This window comes from Bombina bombina, chromosome 3 (assembly GCF_027579735.1).
Source record: "Bombina bombina isolate aBomBom1 chromosome 3, aBomBom1.pri, whole genome shotgun sequence".
NCBI classification, from domain to species: domain Eukaryota; kingdom Metazoa; phylum Chordata; class Amphibia; order Anura; family Bombinatoridae; genus Bombina; species Bombina bombina.
Genome location: NC_069501.1, coordinates 1,028,522,268 through 1,028,536,774, shown reverse-complemented (window position 1 = coordinate 1,028,536,774; position 14,507 = coordinate 1,028,522,268). Strand labels below are relative to the sequence as shown.

At 44.2% G+C, this 14,507-nt stretch overlaps 1 protein-coding gene across 1 annotated transcript in view; it reads right to left on the bottom strand.

Moving 5' to 3' along the window:
* The window catches only part of DAZAP2 (DAZ associated protein 2), a gene marked incomplete in the record, with an annotated part of 79,235 nt that extends 67,120 nt beyond the window's left edge, over positions 1–12,115 (bottom strand). The window contains 1 exon segment of the mRNA XM_053705528.1: positions 11,911–12,115. Within this exon segment, the coding sequence (XP_053561503.1) occupies positions 11,911–12,115 (205 nt within the window).
* Positions 12,116–14,507: the final 2,392 nt, after the last annotated feature.

Sequence of the window (14,507 nt, the reverse complement as noted above, 5' to 3'; positions counted from 1 at the left end):
TGGAAGCCACAGCCCTAGTGGAATGAGCTGTGATTCTTTCAGGAGGCTGCCGTCCGGCAGTCTCGTAAGCCAATCTGAAGATGCTTTTAATCCAAAAAGAGAGAGAGGTAGAAGTTGCTTTTTGACCTCTCCTTTTACCAGAATAAACAACAAACAAAGAAGATGTTTGTCTAAAATCCTTTGTAGCATCTAAATAGAATTTTAGAGCACGAACTACATCCAAATTGTGCAACAAACGTTCCTTCTTTGAAACTGGATTCGGACACAAAGAAGGCACGACTATCTCCTGGTTAATGTTTTTGTTAGAAACAACTTTCGGAAGAAAACCAGGTTTAGTACGTAAAACCACCTTATCTGCATGGAACACCAGATAAGGAGGAGAACACTGCAGAGCAGATAATTCTGAAACTCTTCTAGCAGAAGAAATTGCAACCAAAAACAAAACTTTCCAAGATAATAACTTAATATCAACGGAATGTAAGGGTTCAAATGGAACCCCCTGAAGAACTGAAAGAACTAAATTGAGACTCCAAGGAGGAGTCAAAGGTTTGTAAACAGGCTTGATTCTAACCAGAGCCTGAACAAAGGCTTGAACATCTGGCACAGCTGCCAGCTTTTTGTGAAGTAACACAGACAAGGCAGAAATCTGTCCCTTCAAAGAACTTGCAGATAATCCTTTCTCCAAACCTTCTTGAAGAAAGGATAGAATCTTAGGAATTTTTACCTTGTCCCAAGGGAATCCTTTAGATTCACACCAACAGATATATTTTTTCCATATTTTGTGGTAGATTTTTCTAGTTACAGGCTTTCTGGCCTGAACAAGAGTATCAATGACAGAATCTGAGAAACCTCGCTTTGATAAGATCAAGCGTTCAATCTCCAAGCAGTCAGTTGGAGTGAGACCAGATTCGGATGTTCGAACGGACCTTGAACAAGAAGGTCTCGTCTCAAAGGTAGCTTCCATGGTGGAGCCGATGACATATTCACCAGGTCTGCATACCAAGTCCTGCGTGGCCACGCAGGAGCTATCAAGATCACCGATGCCCTCTCCTGATTGATCCTGGCTACCAGCCTGGGGATGAGAGGAAACGGCGGGAATACATAAGCTAGTTTGAAGGTCCAAGGTGCTACTAGTGCAACTACTAGAGTCGCCTTGGGATCCCTGGATCTGGACCCGTAGCAAGGAACCTTGAAGTTCTGACGAGAGGCCATCAGATCCATGTCTGGAATGCCCCACAATTGAGTAATTTGGGCAAAGATTTCCGGATGGAGTTCCCACTCCCCCGGATGAAATGTCTGACGACTCAGAAAATCCGCTTCCCAATTTTCCACTCCTGGGATGTGGATTGCAGACAAGTGGCAGGAATGAGTCTCCGCCCATTGAATGATTTTGGTCACTTCTTGTTCCCCCCTGATGGTTGATGTACGCAACAGTCGTCATGTTGTCTGATTGAAACCGTATGAACTTGGCCTTTGCTAGCTGAGGCCAAGCCTTGAGAGCATTGAATATCGCTCTCAGTTCCAGAATATTTATCGGGAGAAGAGATTCTTCCCGAGACCAAAGACCCTGAGCTTTCAGGGGTCCCTAGACCGCGCCCCAGCCCACCAGACTGGCGTCGGTCGTGACAATGACCCACTCTGGTCTGCGGAAGCTCATCCCCTGTGACAGGTTGTCCAGGGACAGCCACCAACGGAGTGAATCTCTGGTCCTCTGATCTACTTGTATCGTCGGAGACAAGTCTGTATAGTCCCCATTCCACTGACTGAGCATGCACAGTTGTAATGGTCTTAGATGAATTCGCGCAAAAGGAACTATGTCCATTGCCGCTACCATCAAACCTATTACTTCCATGCACTGCGCTATGGAAGGAAGAGGAACAGAATGAAGTATTTGACAAGAGTTTAGAAGTTTTGATTTTCTGGCCTCTGTCAGAAAAATCCTCATTTCTAAGGAGTCTATTATTGTTCCCAAGAAGGGAACCCTTGTTGACTGAGATAGAGAACTTTTTTCTACGTTCACTTTCCACCCGTGAGATCTGAGAAAGGCCAGGACAATGTCCGTGTGAGCCTTTGCTTGTGGAAGGGACGACGCTTGAATCAGAATGTCGTCCAAGTAAGGTACTACTGCAATGTCCCTTGGTCTTAGCACCGCTAGAAGGGACCCTAGTACCTTTGTGAAAATTCTTGGAGCAGTGGCTAATCCGAACGGAAGTGCCACAAACTGGTAATGCTTGTCCAGGAATGCGAACCTTAGGAACCGATGATGTTCCTTGTGGATAGGAATATGTAGATACGCATCCTTTAAATCCACCGTGGTCATGAATTGACCTTCCTGGATGGAAGAATTGTTCGAATGGTTTCCATTTTGAACGATGGAACCTTGAGAAACTTGTTTAGGATCTTGAGATCTAAGATTGGTCTGAATGTTCCCTCTTTTTTGGGAACTACGAACAGATTGGAGTAGAACCCCATCCCTTGTTCTCCTAATGGAACAGGATGAATCACTCCCATTTTTAACAGGTCTTCTACACAATGTAAGAATGCCTGGTTTTTTTATGTGGTCTGAAGACAATTGAGACCTGTGGAACCTCCCCCTTGGGGGAAGCCCCTTGAATTCCAGAAGATAACCTTGGGAGACTATTTCTAGTGCCCAAGGATCCAGAACATCTCTTGCCCAAGCCTGAGCGAAGAGAGAGAGTCTGCCCCCCACCAGATCCGGTCCCGGATCGGGGGCCAACATCTCATGCTGTCTTGGTAGCAGTGGCAGGTTTCTTGGCCTGCTTTCCTTTGTTCCAGCCTTGCATTGGCCTCCAGGCTGGCTTGGCTTGAGAAGTATTACCCTCTTGCTTAGAGGACGTAGCACTTGGGGCTGGTCCGTTTCTGCGAAAGGGACGAAAATTAGGTTTATTTTTGGCTTTGAAAGACCTATCCTGAGGAAGGGCGTGGCCCTTGCCCCCAGTGATAGAGATAATCTCTTTCAAGTCAGGGCCAAACAGCGTTTTCCCCTTGAAAGGAATGTTAAGCAATTTGTTCTTGGAAGACGCATCCGCTGACCAAGATTTTAGCCAAAGCGCTCTGCGCGCCACAATAGCAAAACCAGAATTTTTCGCCGCTAACCTAGCCAATTGCAAAGTGGCGTCTAGGGTGAAAGAATTAGCCAATTTGAGAGCATGAATTCTGTCCATAATCTCCTCATAAGAAGAAGAATTATTATTGAGCGCCTTTTCTAGTTCATCGAACCAGAAACACGCTGCTGTAGTGACAGGAACAATGCATGAAATTGGTTGTAGAAGGTAACCTTGCTGAACAAACATCTTTTTAAGCAAACCTTCTAATTTTTTATCCATAGGATCTTTGAAAGCACATCTATCTTCTATGGGTATAGTGGTGCGTTTGTTTAGAGTAGAAACCGCCCCCTCGACCTTGGGGACTGTCTGCCATAAGTCCTTTCTGGGGTCGACCATAGGAAACAATTTTTTAAGTATGGGGGGAGGGACGAAAGGTATACCGGGCCTTTCCCATTCTTTATTTACAATGTCCGCCACCCGCTTGGGTATAGGAAAAGCTTCGGGGGGCCCCGGGACCTCTAGGAACTTGTCCATTTTACATAATTTCTCTGGAATGACCAAATTCTCACAATCATCCAGAGTAGATAACACCTCCTTAAGCAGAGCGCGGAGATGTTCCAATTTAAATGTAATCACATCAGGTTCAGCTTGTTGAGAAATTTTCCCTGAATCTGAAATTTCTCCCTCAGACAAAACCTCCCTGGCCCCCTCAGACTGGTGTAGGGGCACTTCAGAACCAATATCATCAGCGTCCTCATGCTCTTCAGTATTTTCTAAAACAGAGCAGTCGCGCTTTCGCTGATAAGTGGGCATTTTGGCTAAAATGTTTTTGATAGAATTATCCATTACAGCCGTTAATTGTTGCATAGTAAGGAGTATTGGCGCACTAGATGTACTAGGGGCCTCCTGTGTGGGCAAGACTGGTGTAGACGAAGGAGGGGATGATGCAGTACCATGCTTACTCCCCTCACTTGAGGAATCATCTTGGGCATCATTTTCTCTAAATTTTGTGTCACATAAATCACATCTATTTAAATGAGAAGGAACCTTGGCTTCCCCACATTCAGAACACAGTCTATCTGGTAGTTCAGACATGTTAAACAGGCATAAACTTGATAACAAAGTACAAAAAACGTTTTAAAATAAAACCGTTACTGTCACTTTAAATTTTAAACTGAACACACTTTATTACTGCAAATGTGAAAAAGTATGAAGGAATTGTTCAAAATTCACCAAAATTTCACCACAGTGTCTTAAAGCCTTAAGAGTATTGCACACCAAATTTGGAAGCTTTAACCCTTAAAATAACGGAACCGGAGCCGTTTTTATATTTAACCCCTTTACAGTCCCTGGTATCTGCTTTGCTGAGACCCAACCAAGCCCAAAGGGGAATACGATACCAAATGACGCCTTCAGAAAGTCTTTTCTATGTATCAGAGCTCCTCACACATGCATCTGCATGTCATGCTTCCCAAAAACAAGTGCGCAATAGAGGCGCGAAAATGAGACTCTGCCTATGATTAGGGAAAGCCCCTAGAGAATAAGGTGTCCAATACAGTGCCTGCCGGTTATTTTACATAGTTCCCAAGATTAAAATAATTCCTCAAGGCTATGGGGTATAAAATATGCTTATATATAAATCGTTTTAGCCCAGAAAATGTCTACAGTCTTAAAAGCCCTTGTGAAGCCCTTTTTTTCTTTAAGTAATAAAAATGGCTTACCGGATCCCATAGGGAAAATGACAGCTTCCAGCATTACATCGTCTTGTTAGAAATGTGTCATACCTCAAGCAGCAAAAGTCTGCTCACTGTTTCCCCCAACTGAAGTTAATTCCTCTCAACAGTCCTGTGTGGAAACAGCCATCGATTTTAGTAACGGTTGCTAAAATCATTTTCCTCTTACAAACAGAAATCTTCATCTCTTTTCTGTTTCAGAGTAAATAGTACATACCAGCACTATTTTAAAATAACAAACTCTTGATTGAATAATAAAAACTACAGTTAAACACCAAAAAACTCTAAGCCATCTCCGTGGAGATGTTGCCTGTACAACGGCAAAGAGAATGACTGGGGAAGGCGGAGCCTAGGAGGGATCATGTGACCAGCTTTGCTGGGCTCTTTGCCATTTCCTGTTGGGGAAGAGAATATCCCACAAGTAAGGATGACGCCGTGGACCGGACACACCTATGTTGGAGAAAACAGAATTTATGCTTACCTGATAAATTACTTTCTCTTACGGTGTATCCAGTCCACGGATTCATCATTACTTGTGGGATATTCTCATTCCCTACAGGAAGTGGCAAAGAGAGCACACAGCAGAGCTGTCCATATAGCTCCCCCTCAGGCTCCGCCCCCCCAGTCATTCGACCGACTGTTAGGAGAAAAAGGAGAAACCATAGGGTGCAGTGGTGACTGTAGTTTAAACGAAAAAATTTTTAACCTGACTTAAATGCCAGGGCGGGCCGTGGAATGGATACACCGTAAGAGAAAGTAATTTATCAGGTAAGCATAAATTCTGTTTTCTCTTACAAGGTGTATCCAGTCCACGGATTCATCCTTACTTGTGGGATACCAATACCAAAGCTTTAGGACAAGGATGAAGGGAGGGAACAAGTCGGGTAACCTAAACGGAAGGCACCACTGCTTCCAAAACCTCTCCCCCAAAAATAGCCTCCAAAGAAGCAAAAGTATCGAATTTGTAAAATTTGGCAAAAGTATGCAGTGAAGACCAAGTCGCTGCCTTACAAATCTGTTCAACAGAAGCCTCATTCTTGAAAGCCCATGTGGAAGCCACAGCTCTGGTGGAATGAGCTGTAATTCGTTAAGGAGGCTGCTGTCCAGCAGTCTCATAAGCCAATCGGATGATGCTTTTCAGCCAGAAGGAAAGAGGTAGCAGTCGCTTTCTGACCTCTCCTCTTACCAGAATAGGCAACAAACAAGGATGATGTTTGTCTGAAATCTTTAGTTGCTTTTAAATAGAATTTTAAAGCACGAACCACATCAAGATTATGTAATAGTCGTTCCTTCTTAGAAAATGGATTAGGACACAGAGAAGGAACAATGATTTCCTGGTTAATATTCTTATTAGAAACCACTTTCGGAAGAAAACCAGGTTTGGTACGCAAAACAACCTTATCTGCATGGAACACCAGATAGGGTGAATCACACTGCAAAGCAGACAATTCTGAAACTCTTCGAGCAGAAGAAATAGCTACCAAAAACAAAACTTTCCAAGATAATAACTTAATATCTATGGAATGTAAAGGTTCAAACGGAACCCCTTGAAGAACTAAATTAAGACTCCATGGAGGAGCCACAGGTTTATAGACAGGCTTAATTCTGACTAAAGCCTGTGCAAACACTTGAACGTCTGGTACTTCTGCCAGACGCTTGTGTAACAGGATAGACAGAGCAGATATCTGTCCCTTTAAGGAACTAGCTGACAAACCTTTCTCCAATCCTTCTTGGAGAAAAGACAATATCCTGGGAATCCTAATCTTACTCCACGAGTAACCCTTGGATTCACACCAATAAAGATATTTCCGCCATATCTTATGGTAAATCTTCCTGGTGACAGGCTTTCTAGCCTGGATCAGAGTATCTATAACCGATTCAGAGAACCCACGCTTAGATAGAGTTCAATCTCCAAGCAGTCAGTTGCAAAGAAACTAGATTTGGATGCTTGAATGGACCCTGGATTAGCAGATCCTGCCTCGATGGCAGTGTCCAAGGTGGAACAGATGACATGTCCACTAGGTCTGCATACCAACTACTGCGTGGAAACGCAGGCGCTATCAGAATTACCAAAGCCTTCTCCTGTTTGATTCTGGCTACCAGCCGAGGGAGAAGGGGAAACGGTGGAAAGACAAGCCAGATTGAAGGACCAAGGCGCTACTAGAGCATCTATCCGTGCCGCCTTGGGGTCCCTGGACCTGGATCCGTAAAGAGGAAGTTTGGTGTTCTGACGGGACGCCATCAGATCCAATTCTGGAATGCCCCATAGCTGGGTCAGCCGAGCAAAAACCTCCGGGTGGAGTTCCCACTCCCCTGGGTGAAAAGTCTGACGACTTAGAAAATCCGCCTCCCAGTCGTCTACTCATGGGATGTGAATTGCAGATAGGTGGCAGGAGTGATCCTCCGCCCATTTGATGATCTTGGTTACTTCCTTCATTGCTAGGAAGCTCTTTGTTCCTCCCTGATGATTGATGTACGCTACAGTCGTGATGTTGTCCGACTGAAATCTGATGAATTTGGCCGCCGCTAGTTGAGGCCATGCCTGGAGCGTGTTGAATATCGCTCTCAGTTCCAAAATGTTTATCGGGAGAAGAGATTCTTCCCGAGACCATAGGCCCTGAGCTTTCAGGGAGTCCCAGACCGCACCCCAGCCTAACATCTGTCGTGACAATGATCCACTCCGGTCTGCGGAAGCACATTCCGAGACAGGTGATCCTGAGAACCACCAGAGAAGAGAATCTCTGGTTTTCTGGTCCAGTTGTATTTGAGGAGACAAATCTGCATAATCCCCATTCCACTGTTTGAGCATGCACAGTTGCAGTGGTCTGAGATGAATTCGGGCAAAAGGGACCACGTCCATTGCCGCAACCATTAATCCGATTACCTCCATGCACTGAGCTACAGAAGGCCGAGGAATGGAATGAAGAACTCGGCAAGTAGTTAAAAGCTTTAACTTCCTGACCTCCGTCAGAAATATTTTCATTTCTACCGAGTCTATTAGTGTTCCCAGGAAGGGAACCCTTGTAAGCGGGGACAGAGAACTTTTTTCGACGTTCACCTTCCATCCGTGAGACCATAGAAAGGCCAGAACAATGTCCGTATGAGCCTTGGCTCTGTGAAAAGACGACGCCTGTATTAAGATGTCGTCTAGGTAAGGTGCTACTGCAATGCCCCGCGGTCTTAGCACCGCTAGGAGGGACCCTAGCACCTTTGTAAAAATTCTGGGAGCAGTGGCCAACCCGAAAGGAAGGGCCACGAACTGGTAATGCTTGTCCAGAAAGGTGAACCTTAGGAACTGATGATGATCTCTGTGGATAGGAATATGTAGGTACGCATCCTTTAGATCCACGGTAGTCATATATTGACCTTCCTGGATCATCAGCAAAATTGTCCGAATGGTTTCCATTTTGAATGATGGAACTCTGAACTACAAACAGGTTTGAGTAAAAACCCAGTCCTTGTTCTGCAATTGGAACTGGATATATCACTCCCATCTTTAGTAGATCTTCTACACAGCGTAAGAACGCCTGTTTCTTTGTCTGGTCTGAAGACAAACGAGAAATGTGGAACCTTCCCCTTGGAGGAGAGTCCTTGAATTCTAGAAGATATCCCTGAGCAAAGATTTCTAATGCCCAGGGATCTGGGACATCTCTTGCCCAAGCCTGAGCAAAGAGAGAGAGTCTGCCCCCTACCAGATCCGGTCCCGGATCGGGGGCCACCCCTTTATGCTGTCTTAGTAGCAGCCGCAGGCTTCTTGGCCTGTTTACCTTTGTTCCAGCCCTGCAAGGGTTTCCAGGTTGCTTTGGGCTGTGAAGCGTTACCCTCTTGCTTTACGTTTGCAGAGGTTGAAGCAGTGCCGCTCCTGAAGTTGCGAAAGGAGCGAAAATTAGCCTTGTTTTTGGCCTTAAACGGTCTATCTTGCGGGAGGGCATGGCCCTTTCTCCCAGTGATATCCGAAATAATTTCTTTCAACTCGGGGCCAAAAAGGGTCTTTCCCTTGAAAGGAATATTTAGTAATTTTGTTTTGGAAGACACATCAGCCGACCAGGATCTGAGCCAAAGCGCTCTCCGCGCCATAATGGCAAAACCAGAATTTTCCGCCGCTAACTTAGCTAATTGTAAAGCGGCATCTGTGATAAAAGAATTAGCCAGCTTTAGGGCATGAATTCTATCCATGACTTCGTCATATGAAGTCTCCCTCTGGAGCGACTCCTCCAGCGCCTCAAACCAAAAAGCCGCTGCAGTAGTTACCGGAATAATGCAGGCAATCGGTTGAAGAAGGAAACCTTGATGAACAAATATTTTCTTAAGTAAACCTTCTAATTTTTTATCCATAGGATCTTTGAAAGCACAACGGTCTTCTATTGGTATGGTTGTGCGCTTAGCTAGTGTTGAAACTGCTCCCTCTACCTTAGGGACCGTCTGCCACTCGTCCCGCCTGGGGTCAGTTATGGGGAACATTTTCTTAAAGATAGGGGGGGGGGGGGAACAAAAAGGTACACCTGGTCTCTCCCACTCCCTAGTTACAATATCCGCCACCCTCTTCGGGATCGGAAACGCATCAGTGTATACAGGGACTTCAAGAAAAATGGTGTAAAATGGACAAGTTTCTAGGACCACCATGGGGTCGCAATCATCCAGCGTAGCTAAAACCTCCTTAAGCAGTACGCGGAGGTGTTCCAGCTTAAATTTAAACGCTAAGGAATCTGATTCTGCCCGCTGAGAAACCTTTCCTGTGTCAGAAATTTCTCCCTCGGACAGTACATCCCGCACTGCCACTTCAGAGAGTTGTGAGGGTACAACGGATAAATCATCCAAAGCTTCTGATTGCTCATCCTCTGTTCTTAAAACTGAGCTATCACGCTTTTTAGGAAAAACTGGCAGTTTGGATAGAAATGCCGCAAGGGAATTATCCATGACTGCTGCTAATTGTTGTAACGTAATAGGGGCCAATGCGCTAGAGGTACTAGGCATCGCTTGCGCGGGCGTAACTGGTGTCGACACATGGGGAGAGGAAGGTGGGCTATCCTCATTACCTTCCGTTAAAGAATCATCTTGGGCTACATTTTTAAGTGTCACTGCATGGTTTTTAAAATGCTTAGATACCTTAGCACACTTTAAACACAAATGTAAAGGGGGTACCGCCATGGCTATTAAACACATAGAACAATGTCTATCTGTAGGCTCTGACATGTTAAACAGACTTAGACAGCACTCAAATACAGAAAAATACAATTTTAGAAAAAACAGTACTGTGCCTTTAAATAATAAAAAGCGCACACTTTTTTACTAAATCTCAAAAAATAACCCAATCGTTATGAAATGTTCACCATATGATCCTAATGCTTTGAAATGATTGCACAGTGAATTTCAAGTCAATTAACCCCTTAATGGCCAAACCGGAGCAAACTAAAGCTGGCAACCGGTTAGCAAACTACAGCACCATGCCACAGCAATCTGCTGTGGTCCTACCTTCCTTGGGGATTAGTTTTGATCGAAAATAAGCCTCTATGAAGTCCTCAAGTAATCTTTGGACCCTCCACGTGAAGCTGCATGAAGCCATCTGCAATATCAACTGCGCAACTGAGGCGCAAAATTTAGGCCCCCTCCCTCTCCACTCTGGAGTTGTGGGCCCTTCACAAGCCTAAATAGGTGTCTAAATATATGCCATGTGGAATAAACCCCATAAAACGTTCCAAATGTAATAAAAACTTGTAAAAAGATCAGATACAATACCGGCGTTAGGAAGATCCCATTGAAAAGATAGGATACGCAATTGGCGTAAGGGGATCTGCGATATGGAAAAGTCGCGGCTTGAAAGTGAGCGTTAGACCCTTTCCTGGCTGACTCTAAATACCAGCGGGCGGCCAAAAGCAGCGTTAGGAGCCCTTAACGCTGCTTTTGACGGCTACCGCATTACTCAAAATTTAGGTGATAGTTAATAGGAGGGCTAGACTCCTAAAAGCTATAAATAGAAAAATTTCCTGAACAAAAAATGTTCAAATGAAAAATAAGGCGAATTTTCAGCAAGCTGTTTAATACAGGAGCCTTTGAACCAAAGAAACCTTCATCAGTAGAATAAAATGAAGTATGCTGTTGGTCAGAACATAAATTAATTAAAACAATTTTGAAAAGACCTCGTAAGTTTACTTTAAGGCATAACAGCAGTCATAACCTTTTATGATATAAGCAACAACATGTGATGTTTGCAGATGAAATCAAGTACATGAACTGAATATGTAAAAAACAGTATATGTCATTGTACATGTAGAAACATTGCTAGCATAAAACATGATAAATAAATGCCACATAATTGAGCCGAAGATATAACAGCTTAATAATGAAAAGAACACACTTAGCTTTGTAGAATAGTTTATACAGTAACATCAGAGTCAGGATCAGAATGAGACATCTCGCAAAATGTAACAGAAAAAGAAAAACGACATTAGGCAAAACATTCAATTTCCACAATGTAACAGTTTCAGTATAGAAAAACAAAAGCAGGCATTAAAAGCTTTCAAAGTTCATGAAAACAGCAAGCAACAGAGGGAGAGGGGTAAAATAACAAAATTATGGCGCCAAGAATGACTCCTTACGCAAAAAGTTAAACATTTTTTGGCGCAAAACACACACCAGGAAATGACAACTCGCGACACAACAGACGCGATTTCGCGCCAAAACAACTAGCGTCAAAGACGCAGGAAATTATGAAATTTGCACCATCAAAGGTGCAACTTTGCGCCAAAAAAAAATGTTGCGCCAAAAATGACGCAATAAAAAAACAGCATTTTGCGCCATAACCATAAAATCAATAGGCGAGAGGGGGGCGGAGCGTGCGGGCGTTCTGAATGGCCGCACCAGCCTAAAGCTCCTGCTGCAGTGGAGACGGAACTCTCCCGTGGGTCATCTATTAACCTCAACAGTGCCCTAAAATTGATACCCAGAGCATTGGGAAGGACTAGAGAATGTAACGCTATCATTTACTGGTCCCGGTGTGGACTACAGACCTCGCAATCTGACAACGACATGGGCCGCGGCTGAAGCCTCTCTCGAGTAAGCGCAAGGACAGAGTCCCGAGATCACATATCAGCCCAAGCTCACCTAATCACCTGCTGAGAACACAGCACCTTCACGGACTGCCCAGAGACCGACATGCCGTAACACCCGCTCATTACGGACTTTTACACAGATCCGGTAAGCTGCATCTTTTACAGCACTCACATGGCAGTCGCCATTTTTAATGGGGCATAACAGAGATCTCACAGCACAGTGAAAGAACCACACACCACCCCTAGCTCCGATAGCATTACCCATTTCCCCATGAGAAGCATTGATCTAGACAAATTCACAATACAGCACTAAAGGCACTACTTATTTTATTATGCAAAGAGAACAAGCTGTATGATTGTACAGGTCTGATTTACTCCATTTTGCTAGAGACGCACAGGCTCACTATCACGCTGCCTGATAAGCATAACAGAAGGAGGTGAAAGAGGTAAAAAGAAAAGCGGAGACAAAAGTTTATTTCAAGTGCAAATCTATCTCAACCATGTCGCAGCGCAGGGTCACAAAACCTGACAAGGCCTTAAAATCCACATCTACATCGGGAGCTGTAAACTCCTTTTTCAAAAAGACAGATAGCACAAAAAAGAAAATTGATATGCCACAGGCCTCTAGCGAAGATGAAGATTTATGTGAAAGCCCACACACTCGAGAGCCCTTGACATCACCTTCTAACCCACATTTACATCTTAAATAAGCACCTGTCACATTAAAAGCTATGGAGGACTTAATTGACCAGGTGAAGTTATGCATAAAAGCTGAGTGTGCGGACCTAAAAAGGGACATTAACCCCTTAACGACTGAGGACGTGCAGGGTACGTCCTCAGAAAAAAGGCAGTTAACGCCTGAGAACGTACCCTGCACGTCCTCAGTGTGGAAAGCAGCTGGAAGCGATCCTGATCACTTCCAGCTGTTTTCCGGTTATTGCAGGATGCCTCGATGTTGAGGCATCCTGCAATAACATTTTTTACCCCTCCGGTGCAGAGAGAGCCACTCTGTGGCCCTCTCTGCACCGGACATCGATGGCCGCATTCGTTGGTGGGTGGGAGCTGAAGTGGGAGGTGGGTGGGCGGCCATCGATGGCTTCTTGGTAAAAGAGGGGGGCGGGATCGGGGGCGGTATCGCCGGGGGCGCGCACGCGTGCACGGGGGGTGGTGGGCGGGCGCGTGCACGGGGAGGGAGCGGGTGGGAACCACTTACACTACAGAAAGGGTTTTTTTATTATGGGGAGAAAGGAGGGATAAAATCCCTGAATAAAGTAATCTAAGGGATCTGGGAGGGGGTGGGGGATTAGTCTTGGGGGGGGGGGGAAGCTACACTGCAGAAAAAACAAAAATAAAAAAAAATAGACATTTTTACATGCAAACTGGGTACTGGCAGACAGCTGCCAGTACCCAAGATGGCCCCCAATAAGGCAGAGGGGGAGGGTTAGAGAGCTGTATTGGGGGGGATCAGGGAGGTTGGGGGCTAAGGGGGGAATCTTACACAGCAGCATATGTAAATATGCTATATATAAAAAAGGGATACCTTTTATTTTAGTACTGGCAGACTTTCTGCCAGTACTTAAGATGGCGGGGACAATTTTTGGGGTGGGGGAGGAAAGAGAGCTCTTTGGGAGGGATCAGGGGGTCTGATGTGTCAGGTGGGAAGCTGATCTCTACACTAAAGCTAAAATTAACCCTGCAAACTCCATACAAGCTACCTAATTAACCCCTTCATTGCTGGGCATAATTCACGTGTTGTGCGCAGTGGCATTTAGCGGCCTTCTAATTACCAAAAAGCAACACCAAATCCATATATGTCTGCTATTTTTGAACAAAGGAGACCCCAGAGAAGCATTTACAACCATTTGTGCCATAATTGCACAAAATGTTTGTAAATGATTTCAGTGAGAAATCTAAAATTTTGAAAAATTTAACGTTTTTCTTTATTTGATCGCATTTGGCGGTGAAATGGTGGCATGAAATATACCAAAATGGGCGTAGATCAATACTTTGGGTTGTCTACTACACTACACTAAAGCTAAAATTACCCCAAAAAGCTCCCTACATGCTCCCTTATTAACCCCTTCCCTGCTGTGCATAATACACGCATGGTGCGCAGTGGCATTTAGCGGCCTTCTAATTACCAAAAAGCAACGTCAAAGCCATATATGTCTGCTATTTCTGAACAAAGGGGATTCCAGAGAAAAATTTACAACCATTTATGCCATAATTGCACAAGCTGTTTGTAAATAATTTCAGTGAGAATCCTAAAGTTTGTGAAAAAATTTGTGAAAAAGTGAACAATTTTTTTTATTTGATCGCATTTGGTGGTGAAATGGTGGCATGAAATATACCAAAATGGGCCTAGATCAATACTTTGGGATGTCTTCTAAAAAAAAATATATACATGTCAAGGGATATTCAGGTATTCCTGACAGATATCAGGGTTCCAATGTAACTAGCGCTCATTTTGAAAAAAAGTGGTTTGGAAATAGCAAAGTGCTACTTATATTTATTGCCCTATAACTTGCAAAAAAAAAAGCAAAGAACGTGTAAACATTGGGTATTTCTAAACTCTGGACAAAATTTAGAAATTATTTAGCATGGGTGTTTTTTGGTGGTTGTAGATGTGTAACAGATTTTGGGGGACAAAGTTAGAA